Here is a 17,767-nt window from a genome sequence, read left to right on the forward strand (position 1 = left end):
GATACAGTCGGAAACACCGGTTATCTTGAGCTTGAATTACCATGGGGAATGGTAATCCTGGTTACTGTAGTTACTTATTCATTTCCATGTGAAAAATGAAAAGAAATATCAAATAGATTTAGCTATTTCTAAAGAAAGCTTGTGTGGGTGTTTTATTTATTTTTTTCCACTTCAAATAAAAGCAAAAGTTCTACAACTGATATTTGGTCCCCAGCTATTTGAATAAAGGCTAAAAGAAGACTGCCTACAAAGACCTACAAATAATACTAAATGTTTTAATGTAAAAAGTAATGCTGACAGAAGGTCTGTGGTAACTTTTAAGTGATTTCATAAGTTTCTCTAATAATATAGAGTGCTGTGGAAAAGTATTTGCCCCTACACTGATTTCTTCTATTTTTGTGTATTGTTCATACTAAAATGTTTTAGAATTTCACACGAGATATAACATAAACCAAAGGTAACCTGAGTAAACACAAAATACAGTTTTCAAATATATATACTTCTTATTGAAGTTAACCAACACCAATATCACCCATGTGAAAAATTAACTGCCCCCTTAAATTGAATAGCTGGTTGTGCCACCTTTAGCAGCAACAACTGCAACCAAATGCTTCTGATAACTTGAGATCAGTCTTTCACAATGCTGTGGAGGAATTTTGGTCCTCTTCTTTGCAGAATTTCCTTAGTTCACCCACATTGGAGGGTTTTTGATTATGAACTGCCTGTTTAAGTCCTGCCACAGCATCTCAATCAGGTTCAAGTCAGGACTTTGCCTAGGCCACTCCAAAACCTATTCTTTTGAGACATTCAGAGGTGGATTTACTCCTATGCTATGGATATTTTTCTTGCTGCATAATCCAGTTGCGCTTTAGCTTCAAATCACGGACTGATGATCTGGTAATTTCAAGTTTCTTTCAAATATTGCAAGTCACCCTGGCCCTGAAGCAGCAAAGCATCCCTCCATCACACCACCACCATGCTTGACCATAGGTATGATGTGCTTTCTGTGGATTTCTGTGTTTGATTTACACCTGTGTTTGAACCCCTGTCTTCCAAACAGTTCCACTTTCGACTCATCGGTCCACAGAACATTCTCCCAAAAGGTTTAAAGGTCATCAAGGTGTGTTTTGGCAAATCTCAGACAAGCTTTATTGCTCTTCTGGGTTACCAATGGTTTTCGCCTTGCCACTCTTCCATAGATGGCATTTTTCCCCAGTGTCTTTCTGATAGTGGTGTCATGAACAGAGATCATTATTGATGTGAGAGAGGCTTGCAGTTCCATGGACGTTGTCCTTGGCTTTTTTCATTCCTGAAAGAGACGTCTTTGTGCTCTTGGAGGAATTTTGGAAGGTCGGCAACCTCTGGGAAGGTTCACTACTGTGCCAATTTTATCCATTTGGAGATAACGGTTCTAACTGTGGTCCTTTGGAGTCCCAGAGTCTTTGAAATAGCTTTGTAACCGTTCCCAGACTGATGTATTCAATCATCTTTTTCCTCACAATTTCTGGAATTTCTTTCGACCTTGGCATAGTGTGCTACTGGGTGAGACCTTTTAGCCAACTTCCTGCTGCTGAAAAAGTTCTATTTAGATGTTGATTAGATTGAAAAGGGCTGGCAGTAATCAGGCCGGGGTGTTTCTAGTCCAGCTGAACCCCATTATGAATGCAGTTTCATAGATTTGGGGATTTAGTAACTAAGGGCAAATACTTTGTCACACAGGCCTAGCTGGTATTGGATAACTTTATCGCTTCAATAAATAACATTATCATTTAAAAAATGTATTTTGTGTTTACTCAGATTGCCTTTGTTTTATGTTAGGTTTAGTTAGAATTTTTGAAAAAAATTAGTAAGAGATACACACAAAAATAGAAGAAATAAGAATGGGGCAAATACTTTTCCACAGCACTGTATTACAGTAATGTTATATTAAATTATAATTATTGAGTATGTTAATTTTATTGTAGTATTTTCAAGGAACATTTTCAAAATGTAAGCAAATTTCAAACCTTAAAAACCTAACTGGGGAAATTTAGCATTTTCACAACTATCAAGAATCTGTATGAACCCTGTATGGTGTGGCTTGTTGAGCAGAGGTATGCTATGACCATTTTAAGTGATCAGACTTACGATCATGCAAATTTTCTTTTCCAGTTGTCATCCTGAGAGTCAATTACTGCATTTTACGTTCAAAAGACAAATTTATACAATGGAAGGAGCACCCTAGGCAAATTAACCTTGCAGTTATACTGTGTGTGGCACAGTTTTAAAATTAGTTTGTGGAAAATAAAGGTGCACTCAGAAATTGTTTCTCCATTAAAAAAGTTTTACTCCTAAAGAAATTAAGTGTAATTTCGAAACATACTGTATGTATACAATCATGACCACTCACATGAAGAGTCTTGTCTTTAGTCATATCAGAAAACTTAATAAAAGACGTTTTATTCTACAGGGGGCACGGGTGCCCTCATGGGGCTGAAATTTAAGAATCACATGACCATCTGAAAACTACTTGCTTAATCTCAGTAACCATCTTGTTATTGGAAACATACACTCTTGGATTAAATAAATTATGGCTGATTGTGAATAGTGAATTTCTACAATGGCATTGGTAACTGTAAAAATATTGATTTTGAATGATGCTGCATCCACACCACTAGGTGTCACTGTAAGTCCAAGATGACACAAAAAGTTTCTGAGTGCACCTTTAATAAATAAAGAATGTAAAGTCCAAATGAATCATGTCCATGATTAGTTTTAACCAATCATCAACACTAGCCGAGTTCTCCTAGATCACGAATTTCAGGGATGTGCGTGAACAGGAGAAAAATAACCAAAGAAAGACCTAAGCAGAACCAAATGCAACAGTTTTAATCAAACTAAAATTAAATATGATTTTAATTAAAAGTATAGGTTTGCAACATAGAAAACATTGACCACGTTTACATGCACTTAAGAAAACGGTTTAATCCAGGGTTTTTACAGAAAGCTGCATTCTGAAACATCATGTAAATGAGAATGTTGATTTTCTTATGCCATTTAAGGAATTAAGAGAATGCGGCTTAATAAGTGCGGGATAACAAACATCGTAGGATAGAGCCCAACAACTTTGCAACACAGTGGAAAAAAATTCAGTACAGTGGGAAATCACATAAACTATTAACTATACCCAATTGTACACACCAATGTAAAATTTCGAGTTTCACGTTATGCTAGCAATGTGCACAGACAGTTGACATTTGGTTAACTGTTAGATGTGCCACTATTCTAATATTAAAGTCACTATTCAGTTATTCTACGCATGCAATAGAGGTCTTCAACCTGACCCCAGCTTGACGAGTTCCAACAAACCGTCAGGATTTCCTGCCAGGTTTGGGTCAGATTTTCAAGTATAGGGCGAGCTAGGGGCTGTTCAAATACGCTTTTGTGAGCATCTGCGCTGTTTTTCTGTTATAGATTAGTGATACTGACTGACACACATTGAACGGATGACTTTGACTGTTGCGCTGGCTTAATTTCACTTTCAGCACCTTACGCAGGAACGCCGACAAAGTTAAAAAGACTTACATTTTTATAAACGCATCTCGAAACACCTGCTTTGTGTTTCATTCGTTGTTCTGCAGCATTCGGAAGAAGAGTTGCCTACATTATGTGACTGTTACACCATAAAATATGATTCCAGTTTGTTTTTCACTGAACATAGTTTCATTGCTTGATAAACAGTAAGACAGTGTTTTTTCCCTTTTGCTCTGGTGTACATTTAGGACAATAATTAGACAGGTTCAATGTAATTTGATTTTAAACCATTTAAAATCAAAGCACTCCGAATAAGCTATTTAACCGCAGCTGTGTGACTCCACGCACATGATAATATTTGCGTTGACTCCCTCACAGAAATGTAAAGTTACCTGGGCAAAAGTGCATATATAGGCAGTGACTGTTTGATTATTTTTTGTTTGAATTTACTATGAGATTTTATCATTTGAAGATGTATTTTTTGTGTTGTTTGACACATAGCTCATGTTGCACTTAATTTGCTGCTGTTTTGAGTAGTGTTTAAGGAAATTCCATTACAATAAAACATTTAGTCCCGCCTCCTGACTAAAAACAGATAAACCCTTCATGAAACCTTGCAGTTAACCGAATGTTAAAAATGGTAACCATGTACATCCCTGGTATATGCACTTAAAACAAATGCATATAGTGGTAAAAAACTTATAAAATGATATTTTTGTACAATGAAATGGCAAAGGCTCTCTGTTCCTGTAGCACAACTGGGAATAAAGGGTGATAGCATCACCAATGTTATAGTTTCAATTCCAATGAACACACATTTTCCCAGGGAACAATATATATCCAGAATGCACATTGCAAAGAAAGATTCAAAAGCATAAATGTAATATTACTGATTCAGAGGCAGGCTTACATGTGATAACAGTTGAGGTAACTGGCTGGCTCCTGCCTTGGTCTTTCAAAGCCACCAGGTTGACAGTGTACTCTTCTCCAGGCCTCAGCCCTGTTTGGTTAAAGGATGTGATGGTACTGGGCAGCTGTGCTGTCATTCCTCCATCATTGTCCTTTCAAACACAAACACAAAGATACAACCACATACTGAAATATACTGAGCGCTTTCATACACACATCAGAGTGTAGGCAGGCATGCAGTAACAAACAGTGCACAGCTCAAATCAAGATAGATTGTTTTCAGGAGGCAGTCATCTGTGTAAAAAAGAAATAGCTTAGCAGAACACTTTTTTTAGTTTGATGCATTGCACTCCATATGACATTACCTGAATGCTCCTCTTGAATGTTTATGTTTGAAACGTAAATGAAATCAAGCAATATCAATGTATATGAGGGTTTCAGAGGTAAGCTAAAGATTTAACTGTTCTAAAAAGCCTCTTTGTACTCCTTTGCTTTGTTCTCTCCCATTGACTATGTGAATGCTCACTTGTCCCTGACCTCACATCCATTATGATATTGTGGAAAATCAGAATGGCTCTTGTATGCTTTAGGATTAAATCCACAGAGTGCAAGACTTCCACTTCTAATATGATTTCCCCAGTGGCATGACAGAGTTGGCTCTCATGCACACTACCCTAAGCATACCCTCTCACCGAAGGAAGATTGAAAAGCAACCCCCCCTCTCTTGACTATAAAGAATAAAAGATTTATTAAACTCACTAACAACCCAAAGCGTACTCACACTGGGCTGAGATTGAGCCAACAACAACGGTAAAGGGTGGGATTTTTAGTTACCTTGCGTTACAATTGGTTAGCAACAGAATAGAAAGTTTATTTCCAACGTTAAGGTTAATTCCTTGTAAAAACACTTCTGGACAAAAAAGTCTTGTTTTAACATGGCAGTTGATTTACAGGTAAGGGGAAACGCTTTGTTGCTGCCGGGATGCATGCAGGATGGATTAGCGTTCACACATCAAATATGATGCAGCCATATGCGTTTTGACCATGATTCTATGTGTTATTTTTGAACTGATCACAAAACATTTTAGACCCTGTTTAGACCTGTATTTAGCGCCGACCACATGTGATCATATCACTTAAGACACATCTTAATACCAGGTGTAAACAGATCATACTTGTCTGCCAGGAGATACAAATAATGATCTTCACCTAATGATATACCAACATAATCGTCGGCGAGCCCACTGACCACTGTTTATTCCTGCTGGTTTAGCAGGTGAATTAGTCTCCACTCTCTCATTGAGCTGTGTCTTGCTGAATTTTCTCTTCAATTCAGACTGAGTTCAGCTACTGAGATAGTTTGCACTTTCTCCTTGGTTGTGTTTGGGTATTTTCTGCTTGTCTGATATGGCATGTTGTATGTTGTGTCTTTGTTTAGTTGGTTCTTGTTTTCCTTGTTCTAATTTACATTACTCATCTCCTACTTATATTACATCTAATCATCCTGTTCTAACCTCAGATTGTCCTCATCATGCACTTCTTAACATGGAATTAATGTTGACTTGCTACTAACCCCAGTCAGTAGGCCTGCTATGGACTATGTGTCCACATGTAATACTGGTGCAATTTTAAATGTTTGCTCCTTGACTGGTAAAGGCAATATGCTCAGAGATGTTATTATGACTGATGACACCGGAGGGTTACAACGTCCTTGCTATGCCCCGACTCCAAGGCAGGGGTGGTGGCTTAGCAGTCATCCACCGACATAGTATTACATCGACTATTTTTGATTTTATAAGAAACACTATCATTTGAATATCTCTGTATTAGACTGTTAGGGCATACACCGTTGCTGGTAATTATAATCTATAGACAACTTAATAGACACCCAAGCTTTATTTTGACCTCAGTGAATTGCTTACTCTAGCCAATGCATCACATAAAACAGCAATAATATTGGGAGATTTCAATATCCATGTTGACACTAACTCAACTGCTTCTCATTAGTTTATGTCTATACTTGATTGTTTCAATTTCAATCAGCATGTATATTGCTCTGGGCTTAAAAATATTTCTGTGTTGGCAACTTTGTATGTTTTTTCTGAACAAAAGCTCAGTAAGTTTAGTTTCAGCTGTTACCTTTTTAAGTCTTGTACCAAAAAACAGATATCCTATCATAATATAAAATCTGTCATCTTTCAATGATTCTTTCTGCAATTCTATACTCACATCTTCTATAAACCTTTCCTGCCCTGATTAAATTCTTTCTTTATACAATGCAACAATTACCTCCATCTTAGATGACAATGCATCTGTCAAGTGTAGACTGGTTCCTTCCTCTTATTCCTCTCCTTGTTATACTCCGGAATTGCGGGCTATGAAAGCAAAGGGTCGATGTCTTGAATGGCTTGTCAAAAAAACTGGTTGTTCATTCTGTGGCTCTCTCTGATCATCTTGTCCAATACAAGGCTTCTCTTAATGCACAGGGAAACTATTTTTCTTCCATTATCAATACTCAAACTGTAAACCTAAATCTCCCTTTTCCACTGCTAAGAAACTTACAGTCTTCATCACTGTCTCAACCACTGCCTCCACCTGCATCTCTTGAGCTACAATATGTGAATAATTTCTCCAGTTTTTCAAAAACAAAACTGACACAATCTGCAGCCACTTTAACCCTTATGAGGCAACTGAGTGTTTAGAATTTTTTCATATCCACCAGGTCACCAAACTTACTACTTTTTCCCATACCACCCCATCTTATGTTGCTGAGTTGATTAATAAATCACACTCTTCAACATGCCAACTTGAACAGGAGTCCCACAAGGGTCAGTGCTGGGCCTCCTTCTTTTTGTAATTTATATTATTCCACTTGGCGAAAATATAAGGAAACATGGCCTTATTTTCCACTGTTATGAGAATGACACTAAGATTTATGTTAGTTATAGCTCATAAACACCATTCCCACCTCCTTCATTATCTGCATGCCTCAATGATTTAAGACATTGGTTAATTGCTAACTTCTAGAGGCTCAATACAAAGAAGACTGACATTTTGATAATGTGTTCCAAATTATTGGTATCACGCTGTTCAGACCTTACCTTGGATGATGACGGTGATGCCATTAAGCCCTCTCTCACTGTTCATTACCTTGGGGGTATTTTTGATACATCACTCACCTTCAAGTCTCATGTTAATAACATTATAAAGACATGGAAGAACAGCGAAGTTCTAGCGGGAAGACTAGCAACTGTACATCATCACATCATTAGCTGGGTAATTCCTAGCCAATCGCATATAAGCCATTGCTTTATAAGTCTGCTCACAATCTATCACATTGCTGTTTCTGTGTGCTAACACGGCAACCTACACCACCCCACCACCACCAGTTGGGCCCTGTCCTGCACGGGAGTAGGCTCCTCGCCCCTGCCTTCTATCTCCGGCAGGACATGACGGTTCCGGGTACAACTCCCTCGGACCGCCGGACGGGGCCTATGCCAAAGAGTGAGACATTACATTCTGTTTTACATTTATCAAATAAATGGCATCTTAAACTTCACTCAAGCCTGCGTGTCTTCCCGATTTTTTTCATTTGCACAATATTGCCTGTCTCAGACCATTAATCAATATGAATGATGCAGAAACACTAGACCATGCGTTCATCTCATCTAGACTGGATTATTGTAACTCACTCTTCTGTGGTTTACCTTATAAAACCCTAAATCACCTACAATACATCCAAAATTCTGCAGCTAGATTTATTACTTCAAGTAAAAAGTCTGCACACATCACTCCCATTCTGCAACAGGTCCATTGGCTTCCAATTACACATCGCATACAATATAAGATCTTGTTGATAACCTTCGAGGCTCTTCACACACTTGCTCCTCAGTACATCAGTTACTTCACCCCTATATTCCCACTCACGCTCTACGGTCTGCTATTGCAAATTTCCTATTTGTCCCGAAGTTTGTCTGGAATGTTCTCCCACAACCCCTTTGGGAACTTCTCCCCCTTAAATTACATCTAAAACCGAATCTCTTCACTCAGTGTTATCTCTCGGTTGCTTGTTAGGGTTTTATATTTTATGTATGTGTTATCTGTCCATTTGCTGTACTTCATGTATTTGCTCTCATGCAAAGCGACCTTGGGTTCAAGAAAGGTGCTATATAAAATAAACATATTATTGTTATAAGCCGCACTTTTCCAGTTTCCATTACTATCAGAATAATATGCCTCTCATTTGTCAGTTCTGTTTGGTAGATGGGAACATTTTGTTTACTGTCTCAATGGCTGCTTTTAATAGTAACACTACAACCAAAAGAAACATCTCAGGGGTCTAGAGAGAGAGACGCTTCACTTCAATGTGAAACGATAGGAAGGTTAGACCATTTGTTAAAAATATATTACTCAAAAGAAAGATTCATGTTAAGATCAACACATCAAGTAGAGCTAGGGTGGACATCAAGATTTTCACTGAATAACAGCTTAAATTTTGGTCTGTTCCACACAGAAGGCTGTGGATTTAGATACATTGGAATAGCGCATGAGTCAGTTTGGTGCTCGTCCTTAGCTTTCATAACATGGAAAAGAGTTGCCAGGTTATTCGTCAAAAATTCACCTTTTGTGTTCTAAAGAAGACAGCTTTTCAGGTTTGGAATGACATGAGTGTGAGTAAATAAGTAAACGTTCCTTTTTGGGTGAACTTATAGCCTTGTTCAGATGTCTGTCAAAACCTTACAATGCCATTCTCATCCATTGTTGTCAATATACAGTGCGTGGGTGTTCGAGCCCCAAAGGCAACATGATTGCAGAACCTCTTTGTTGTGATTCCAGGAGCAACAGCAGAGGGCAGGATCAAATGAAGCGTGACCTAAGGAATGCCTTACCTTGGGAATGAAGCTTATTTCCCAACCATCAAACAAGTAGTCTAACGGTTGCCACTGAACCTCCACGGATGACTCCATGATAGATTTGAAGAGTAAACCGTCTGGATTCGAGAGATCTAAAAGGTACAGATTGATGCATTATTGGCCTCCATCCTGTGTGTGTTCAATATATCAACATTTTTCACAACCAAGACAGATCTTTGCTCTTCTTTTGCCTCTGTAAAAGAGAGTAGTAGAGAGAGTTGACACAGAGCGGTTTACTTTGTGGTTTACTTTCAGGTTTTATTTTACTTTTCCCAAATATGACTTCACTTATATATTTGCTATATGTTTGCAATCTGTCAGTCCATAAAAACATTTATTGCATAACAGGCAGAGTCGGGAAATCCAAAGCATAAAACCCAGGAAACTATATTATATCTGTCATTTTGTGGTAGCCTACATACATATGGACTTTTTAGTTTCAACAATGGCTAGAGCCTCCAGAGGATTTGAAAGTAATTTGAAACACTATTCAAATGGCAGCAATGTAACAACTCTGTTGAAAGAGCAGAAACTTCTGCTGAATCTATGTTTAAAATAGCACATAGCACATAGATGGGGCAATACATGAAGTCCCATTATGAGGTTTATTTGGATTTAATCTCTCCATATATTTGTGTTCCTTACTGTTGCTTAAAGGAAATCTTCCAGGGTTTTATAAAATATTAATCTAGTGATGCAATCTTTTGCATACATTTTTTTCAATGAATCTCAGTCACAAAAATTGCAATGAATGCAGACAATTATTACATAAATTTGAGGGTTTTAAATTATGTGTTTAGAGATTGCAACAGTGCACTGGTTGATCTTTCTTTCTCTTTCTTTCTTTCTCTCTCTATTCATAATAATGGCTTTGTGTCTGAATTCATCTATTGCAAACATTAAACTCAATACACTATATTCTGTATTTCCAGACTTTGAGAAAATTGTAGAAAATGTGCACTAATGTGTTCATTTAACATTAATCTCACCTTGGTTAGATTTGAAAATTTTGGTTTTAAATGCAATTAAATGGCTCCACTATTTGAATATCTCTGAAGAATAAGCAAGATCATGATACCTGCCAGAGGCCAACAGCAAAAAGCAATTTCTTTCAAATTAAGGACAGCTTATCTGTATTACATACGAATTAACAGCAAAAATTAACAGAGCAGAAGTATAGTCAGTGGTGTTATGTGTTTTTTTTGCAGAATGCCCAAATGGCTTTTCACAAATAATGGGATATTTGTTATGATTTGTTCTACATTTCAGGCTCAGGCATTTTTCTCAAGGCTGACGGGCATTGGCTGTACACGGAAGGGCCTCCAGCATTTTGCCAATCTGGCACTGCTACCCAGCAGGTGGTATGTGTCTAATCATATCCTGTTGGCAAAGAGAGCCAGTTGTTCCTCTGAAGATGTAACATGAGGTATGTGTGTGTGTGCAAATTTGACACTGCAAAAGAGTGTATCTCATCCAGGTCTATCACAGCTGAGTCATGCATGGCTAATAATGATGCAATTATGATGAAAATGTCACATCCCAATTCTATGCAAAACTGCTCCTACTAGACATTTTCATGGAAAGAGCCTTATCTGGCCAGAGCACTGATGACATTTGAATAGCATTCATTAAAGGAGTACACTCACAAGTTGAGATCAAGGTGCTCATTGGTGAGCTGATAATGTCATTGATGACCGCATACACATTGATGTTGTACTCCAGACCAGGCTCCAACCCTTTGATGGTGGTGTTGGTAATGTTTCCTGGAACTCTATTCTCTAACTGGACTCCACCAGGGGTTGTAGGGGCATATGTGATCAGGAAGTCTGACAGGATCCTAGATCCCTCCCACTCCAGATCAATGGTATGTTCTGACACCCCTCGGACTTGCAGATTTATAGGAGGTGACACTGTGTACAAAGAAAGCAAGAGGACAGCACATGAATATAAATGGTGTCATTCTGATGAAAAAGCAATCGCTCTTAGGGGACATCCTGGATGTATGGTTAGGGAAAATTCTGTGATGTGCACTGAGACAAATCAAACTGCAAGCATTTTACATTATTATTTGATCACAGATGCCTTTTCAAACTGAATATATTGAATTTGCTTTTCAAATCTGATCTTTATCACTGACTGCCCACATTGCAAGTGATATTATCATATCTGCTTATTCCAACAGTGCAGTCCAGAGGTTCTCAATTGGTGGGTCGCAAACTAAAAATGGGTTGCAGGTGTGTTCCGATAGGGTTGTAGACAGCAGGAAAAAACAAAGCTAAATGCAAAGGATAAAAGGGACGAGAATGCATTTTGTTGTTGACAAATAATGCCAAACCTTGTGGAACTTTGCCACAAACTCATCTGCCATTTGGTAGAAGTTAACAAAATTAGGCAGATGCCAAAACGCAAAAGTAGCAAACTGTGCCCTTGTCCTTGAGAAAAAGAAAAAAACTAAAAATAAAATATATATATTAATATCAAATAAAATATTATATTGATAGTATAAAATATTTAATTTTTTTTCAATGTTTATTTTAAGGGCTTTTTGATTTAGTTGTGTACAATAAATCGTTTTGGTACAGTGTTTGTTTCACTACTTGATGTCTGTGGCAGGGCGGAGGGCGGGGCCGGGTTGTGATCCTACGCACCCGGTCCCGTATTAGGCTAATCAAGCCTCCGAGGTATAACGGTCGACTGCAGGGTGTCGTGCGGGAGAGAGAGATCGTTTACGGACATGTCCGTCGTGTGTGTTTATGTGGTCTTTTGAGTTTATCATTAAAACTATTATTTATATTGAAAAGCCGGTTCTCGCCTCCTCCTTTCCATTGATCCCTTTACAATGTCTAATGTAAAATTTGTGTCCTGAAGCCAAACATTATATCATATTTTCATTGCCTGTCTGAACAAAGCCTTAGGTGCATTGCTGCTAGCATTGTTATTAACATGGTTGTTTTTATTTACAGAGTTTATGGAGTTGTAAGGCAAGAGTTTTAAGTAGTGGTTTCACCTCACCACCTGCTATTATGTGACATTGATGCTACTGTATTTTTACAGGTACTGAATTTGAAGTAATCAGAAAATGTAGCTACTTTTATAAAATAAATAAATAAATAAAAATATATGTGAAGAATCCAGACTACCCATGAGACTAAGAAACAACTCGTGTCTCCAGACCACAAGAGACTTCCTTCTGATACTGGGCTCTGAGGAGTAGCTATAATTGGCCCCAAGGGAACTACTAAGGACTTGAGAAAGCAATTAAGCTCCTTCCACATGAACAGGACAGATTGTCATTCCTTGTACTCCCCATCTACCACAGACCTCTCAAAGTAGAGGAGAAAGTCCCAAGGTGCTCACTTAGTGAAATGCATCACTTAAGCATCTGTGCTTTTCCCCAGATCTGTTTAGCTTCCCTTTTCATTTTTAAAGACAAACACCCAGGAAGAAGTGAAGAGACAGTCTTAAACAATGGGAACACTAGTCAGTCTGAACTGGATGCTTCTGATTTTTTTAACAAGAAAGTCGCCCAAAGACAATCAAGTACAAACTAGAAAGCAGAGGCCATTCAATTCAACATTTGATCAAAACATGTCAAACATTAACAGTAATGGCAAACTATGATTTACAGTTCTCTTACGAGAGGTTCTCTCGTATTGCGTAAGCTAGCTTACGCTACGGGAAAGATTCATCTTTTCTGAGATATTGAAGCCAAAAAATTATCCTTAATTTTTGTATCCATTGTCAATGCAGCGCGGCAGCTGCAGACCTTGAGCGGGCTAGCTAGCGAGCTCATAGGTTGCTCTGCGGCAACTGCTGCAGCCTATAGACGAGCTTGGGCGAACTCGCATCCAATGAGAGGCGTCCGCGCGCTCACTGCAACAAAGCCCGCCAAAATGGGCGTGACTAGAGTGCATATAAGCGTAGTTCGTAGTCTGGAACCCCGATTTTCATCTCTTCAGCGAAGCTCTTCGCATCTCTGAACTGGAAGCCGCGTCGCCGTTCGAGGGGCATCAAGCAAGCGTGGACAGCACTCGAAGAAGCCGGCCGTCTTCGCCACCTTCAGCCGTCCTGCGAGCTACGCCATCCGGCGACGTATCCTTTTAAAGCAAGCTAGTTCTTATGAACTTCACAAAAGAGTACTGAGCGTCTTTTTAAAGATGCCTCGCTCCACTTGCGCCTCATGCGCGCCCCTCTCAGCACCGGAGACCGCCACGTCATCTGCGCTCTCTGCCTGGGACTGGGGCATGCAGAGCTCGCCCTCGCTGAAGGCGGATCGCGATCTCTGCGAGGAGCTTCGATGTTGACCCTGCGGGCTCGACTTCGAGCGCTCAGGACCGAAGCCACCGCGCCGCCTTCCATTCAGCCGCGCAGTAAAAAGCACCACTCTCAAAGGCTGCCGGAACCAGTGGTAGAAGCGATTGCCTCGCCGGAGCCCCTCCCTCGAGCATCGCCTTCACCCTCCCCACCCACCCAGGGCCGCGCAGTTGCCGCCGGCGGCTGCTCTGCTGCCATCTCGGACTAAGAAGCGGAGGATAAGGGCTGTTCCATCATGGCTTCGGACAGCGAGGAGTGGTCAGGCTCACACGCCTCCTCCTCGGCCCAGGAATCCAGCAGGACCCGCGCCGGAGTCGAAGGGGAACTAACGCGCCTCCTCACACAGGTCGTGTGCCCCCTGTGCAGGCTCCCAACAGACTCCACGCCGCACCTTTGCCCGCCCTCCGCGAGATGGCGGTCTAAGCTGGTGCTCCCGTCTAAGGCCTGCAGAACTACTTCCGCCTGTGTTGGCCGCGCCTATACCGCCGCGGGCCAAGCCGCATCTGCTCTGCATTCCATGGCCGTCTTACAGACAGAGGCTGTTTCAGATCTGACTAGCCGACTTGGGAGAAGCTGAACGCACTACGCGCCGCTCTCTCTGTCCGGTCTCTTCGGTTCCGCGGTGAGTGGCATTGTTGACCGTTTCTCGAAGCCCAAGCCATGAATCTCTTTCTGCCTCGTCGCTAGCTCCTCTGCAGGCCGCCCACGTGACCAGCCTCCTGCACGAGCCTCTTCACAGCGCCCAGCTCAACAAGCCAGACTTCTCAGCGTCGACAGGGTGGCCGCCCTCGATCAGCGCTCAGACAGCCGCCGCAGACCGCCGCCCCCTGCGGGCCTCGGCCTAAGATTGTACTGAAACCTGAGCAACCGAAGTCCTCCTAGCGTTGTTGAGAAAGCGACGGCTCAGTGCCGCCACGGCGGACCACCGTCAAAGCTTCTCCCCTGTCAGTCCCTTCTCTCAGGCTACTGCAGTGGTGGATTCAGCAGCCAACAAGCCGGTGATACTACCCGTTTGCCTGCACTCAAACGCCGTTTTCACGGCGACCCAAAGAAATCTTGTAAAGAGTAAACATGCCTTATGTGTAGAAAATGTGCCCACAATCCAGTGCTCACCCCTACACACAAGCATTACACATCCCGTGTCCCTATCAGAGCACACTCACATAAGCGGTTACGACCCGCTCGAGTGTTAGAGTTAATAAACGCGCCCACGAGCCCGTGCGCGCCCCTCCTCTGCTCGCTCTGTCACACGGCCAGCTGTATGTAAGTCCCATACGCCCCCTGTCAGTCCCCTTCTCTCAGGCTACTGCAGTGGTGGATTCAGCAGCCAACAAGCCGGTGATATTACCCGCTTGCCTGCACTCAAACGCCGTTTCCACGGCGACCCAAAATAAAGCCTTATGTGTAGAAAATGTGCCCACAATTCAGTGTTCACCCCTACACACAAGCATTACACGTCCCGTGTCCCTATCAGAACACACTCACATAAAGCGGTTACGACCGGCTCGAGTGTTAGGGTTAATAAACGCACCCACGAATCCGTCGCGGCGCCCATTCTCTGGCCGCTCTGTCACACGACCAGCCTTATGTGTAGAAAATGTGCCCACAATCTAGTGTTCACCTCTACACACAAGCATTACACGTTACGTGTCCCCATCAGAGCACACTCAAAAGCGGTTATGAACCACTCGAGTGTTAGAGTCAATAAATGCGCTCACGAATACGTCGCGGCGCCCATTCTCTGCCCGCTCTGTCACACGGCCAGCAAACACTTCTCTGTATGTAAGTCCCGTGCCCGTGGCTATGCTTGCGCATCACTTAACAGACGTGACTCTTTCCCCATTCACCTCAATCGGAAGTCACTCACAGAACAGCCTGTCCATGCTGTCTGCGAGCAGTCCAGCATAAGCACAGTAAGCGCGCTCACACATTCTGTTCAGCGCGCTGTGTGCGGCAATCAGAGCGATTTGGCCATTCACCCTCTAACATTACGCTTCAAAGCGTGGGAAGATATTCCAGGGATATCCAAATGGGTGTTAAGCACAATAAAACAGGGCTATTTGCTACAGTTCGATCGCCGTCCTCCTTGCTTCAGAGCTGGCTCGAAACTACTTTGAACACGGAAGCAGCGTGCATGCTTCGTTCAGAAATAGCAAACCTTCTGTGCAAAAGGGCCATAGAGAGAGTGCCGCCTCCCCTGAGCGAGTCGGGGTTTTACAGCCGTTATTTTCTTGTCCCCAAGAAAGACGGCGGCCTCAGACCAATATTAGATCTCAGGGTTTTGAACAAAGCGCTTGCAAAAAGACCGTTCAAAATGCTTACAACCAGCAAACTCCTCGCGCATGTGCGACAGGGGGACTGGTTTATTTCTCTCGATCTGAAAAATGCATAATTTCAGGCCATTCTTGAGATTCGCCTTCGACGGCCAGGTTTATCAATACACCATCCTTCCGTTCGGCCTGTCCTTAGCACCCCGTACTTTCACGAAGTGCATGGACGCGGCGCTCGCACCCCTGCGGAGTCAGGGTTTGCGAATTCTGAACTATTTGGACGATTGGCTGATTTTGGCACAATCACATACGGAGCTTCTGTCTCACAGGACAGTTCTCCTCAGTCATCTGAACAGTTTGGGCCTTGCAGTCAATTGGACCAAGAGCTCACTACAGCCCAGTCAGGCAATTTCCTTCCTTGGAATAGAACTAGACTCAGTGGCAATGACGGCTCGCTTATCTACACAGCGCGCGCGCCGTGTGCAGCGACTAGCCGCGTCATTTCAGATGAACAGCCTCACACCTCTGAAGAAATTTCAGAGAGTGCTAGGCTACATGGCCTCAGCCGCAGCAGTACTTCAGCTGGGTTTACTGCACATGCGCCCGCTTCAGCATTGGCTAAACACCCGCGCATCTCGTCGGGCTTGGGCCACAGGCCGCCAGCCGATAAAGGTGACTCAGACCTGTATTTCAGCTCTGTAGCCCTGGACAGTGGCCGAATGGTATCAGCGGGGAGTGACAATGGGAGCTGTATCTCGCCGAAAAGTCATCTCGACAGACGCGTCCAACACGGGTTGGGGCGCGGTCTGCGAGGGCTCTCCGGTTTTCGGCCTATGGTCAGTTCAGGAAAAGCTCCTTCACATAAATTGTCTGGAAATGATAGCGGTCGAGTACGCGCTCGTGCGCTTTCTCCCGGTCATTCAGGGTCACCACGTCCTGGTCCGTTCGGACAACAGATCTGTGGTATCCTACCTAAACCGTCAGGGCGGTGTCAGATCCAGGAACCTCTTCCATCTGACGAAACGCATACTGAGTTGGTCCCAGTGCCACCTGCGCTCGCTGAGGGCGACGCGCGTGCCAGGCCACCTGAACGACGGCCCGGACAGACTGTCCAGAGACAATATTCCCCCAGGGGAATGGTCCCTGCACGCTCAAACAGTCCAGACGTTATGGCACCTATTCGGCAGAGCAGAGATAGACCTCTTTGCGTCCAAAGAGAACTCTCACTGCCCAATATTTTTCTCGAAGCGAGGACGCAGCTGGCCCAGGACTGGCCCAGACGCCCGCTTACGCCTTCCCTCCCGTCTCGCTATTGCCACAGGTAATGCAGAGGATCAGGGAAACGCGTCACTCGGTGCTCCTCATAGCCCCGCGTTGGGAGAATCAGACATGGTTCCCGGAGCTTACGCAGCTGTCACTGACAGCGCCGTGGCCCATCCCAGTGAGAGCAGATTTCCTCTCTCAAGCTCACGGCACAATCTGGCATCCCCACCCAGAGCGCTGGGCGCTGCATGCGTGGGTGATCAACGACTACCCGTCGCTCTGCCAGAAGGAGTAATAAACACCATCATACATGCTAGAGCCCCTTCCACGAGAAGACTCTATGCGTCAAAATGGTCTGTGTTCTCAAAATGGTGCACCGACCGAGACCTGGACCCGCGGACATGTGGGGTGTCGTCGCTGCTCGTATTTCTACAAGAGCTGCTGGATAAGGGCAGATCCCCATCCACGCTCAAAGTGTATCTGGCGGCCGTTGCGGCGTTCGCTGTACCCCTGCACGACCAGTCATGGGGTAAAAACGAGCTGGTCATCCGCTTCCTCAGGGGAGCTAGAAGGATGAACCCCCCC

At 42.9% G+C, this 17,767-nt stretch overlaps 1 protein-coding gene across 1 annotated transcript in view; it reads right to left on the reverse strand.

The window, feature by feature from the left end:
• LOC127645025 (tenascin-R-like) overlaps nt 1–17,767 on the reverse strand; it is a 224,705-nt gene that overhangs the window by 50,059 nt on the left and 156,879 nt on the right. Inside the window, exons 6-8 of the mRNA XM_052128518.1 lie at nt 10,982–11,245; nt 9,312–9,427; nt 4,424–4,574 (exon numbers count right to left, since the gene is read on the reverse strand). Coding sequence (XP_051984478.1) covers nt 4,424–4,574; nt 9,312–9,427; nt 10,982–11,245 — 531 coding nt within the window. The remainder of the gene's footprint in view (nt 1–4,423; nt 4,575–9,311; nt 9,428–10,981; nt 11,246–17,767) is intronic.

The sequence above is a fragment of the Xyrauchen texanus genome, chromosome 6 (genome assembly GCF_025860055.1).
Source record: "Xyrauchen texanus isolate HMW12.3.18 chromosome 6, RBS_HiC_50CHRs, whole genome shotgun sequence".
Lineage (NCBI taxonomy): Eukaryota > Metazoa > Chordata > Actinopteri > Cypriniformes > Catostomidae > Xyrauchen > Xyrauchen texanus.